Source organism: Penaeus monodon, chromosome 27 (assembly GCF_015228065.2).
Source record: "Penaeus monodon isolate SGIC_2016 chromosome 27, NSTDA_Pmon_1, whole genome shotgun sequence".
Classification (NCBI taxonomy): domain Eukaryota; kingdom Metazoa; phylum Arthropoda; class Malacostraca; order Decapoda; family Penaeidae; genus Penaeus; species Penaeus monodon.
The window spans coordinates 13,568,687-13,569,219 of NC_051412.1; the positions used below are offsets into that span (position 1 = coordinate 13,568,687).

At 39.8% G+C, this 533-nt stretch overlaps 1 protein-coding gene across 1 annotated transcript in view; it reads right to left on the bottom strand.

Moving 5' to 3' along the window:
- LOC119590421 overlaps positions 1-533 on the bottom strand; it is a 21,455-nt gene that overhangs the window by 11,841 nt on the left and 9,081 nt on the right. The window contains exon 11 of the mRNA XM_037939088.1: positions 310-392. Coding sequence (XP_037795016.1) covers positions 310-392 — 83 coding nt within the window. The remainder of the gene's footprint in view (positions 1-309; positions 393-533) is intronic.

Here is a 533-nt window from a genome sequence, read left to right on the forward strand (position 1 = left end):
CATGGGGAGGATGAGGCGGCGAGAGTGCGACAAAGGGAGGAAGGGGTGCGAGGAGCGGGTCTTTAAACAATTTTGAAAGAATATATACAAATTAATACAAATGTGAATTCTTTCGTAGATGATTCAATTAAACAGTAAAGATTTCTACACAGAACAAACTTTACACATCAAGAATACAACATCTAGTACATTTCTTTTAACCTTCTTTCGGGGAAGAGGGCGCGGAGGGAGGGGGGGGGGCGATAACAGAATGGTCCAAAATTATAAAGATTTTCCGATACAATATTCCGAAAAATTGGTTACACTCACAGCTGTGTTCCACAAATCTGTCAGATTCATTGAGTTGAAGTGGCCGTCGTCAGAAGTAAGACTTTCGACCGTAAGTGCAATATCTGGAACAAAAAATGAAAAAGGGGAAAATGGAATGGTTTCCAATAATATTTTGTTCCGTACATTAGTCCATATTGCAAAATGTACCGTGCACTATGAACTTACATAATGCATAAGTTACACGGGCGAACAAACAGAACTCG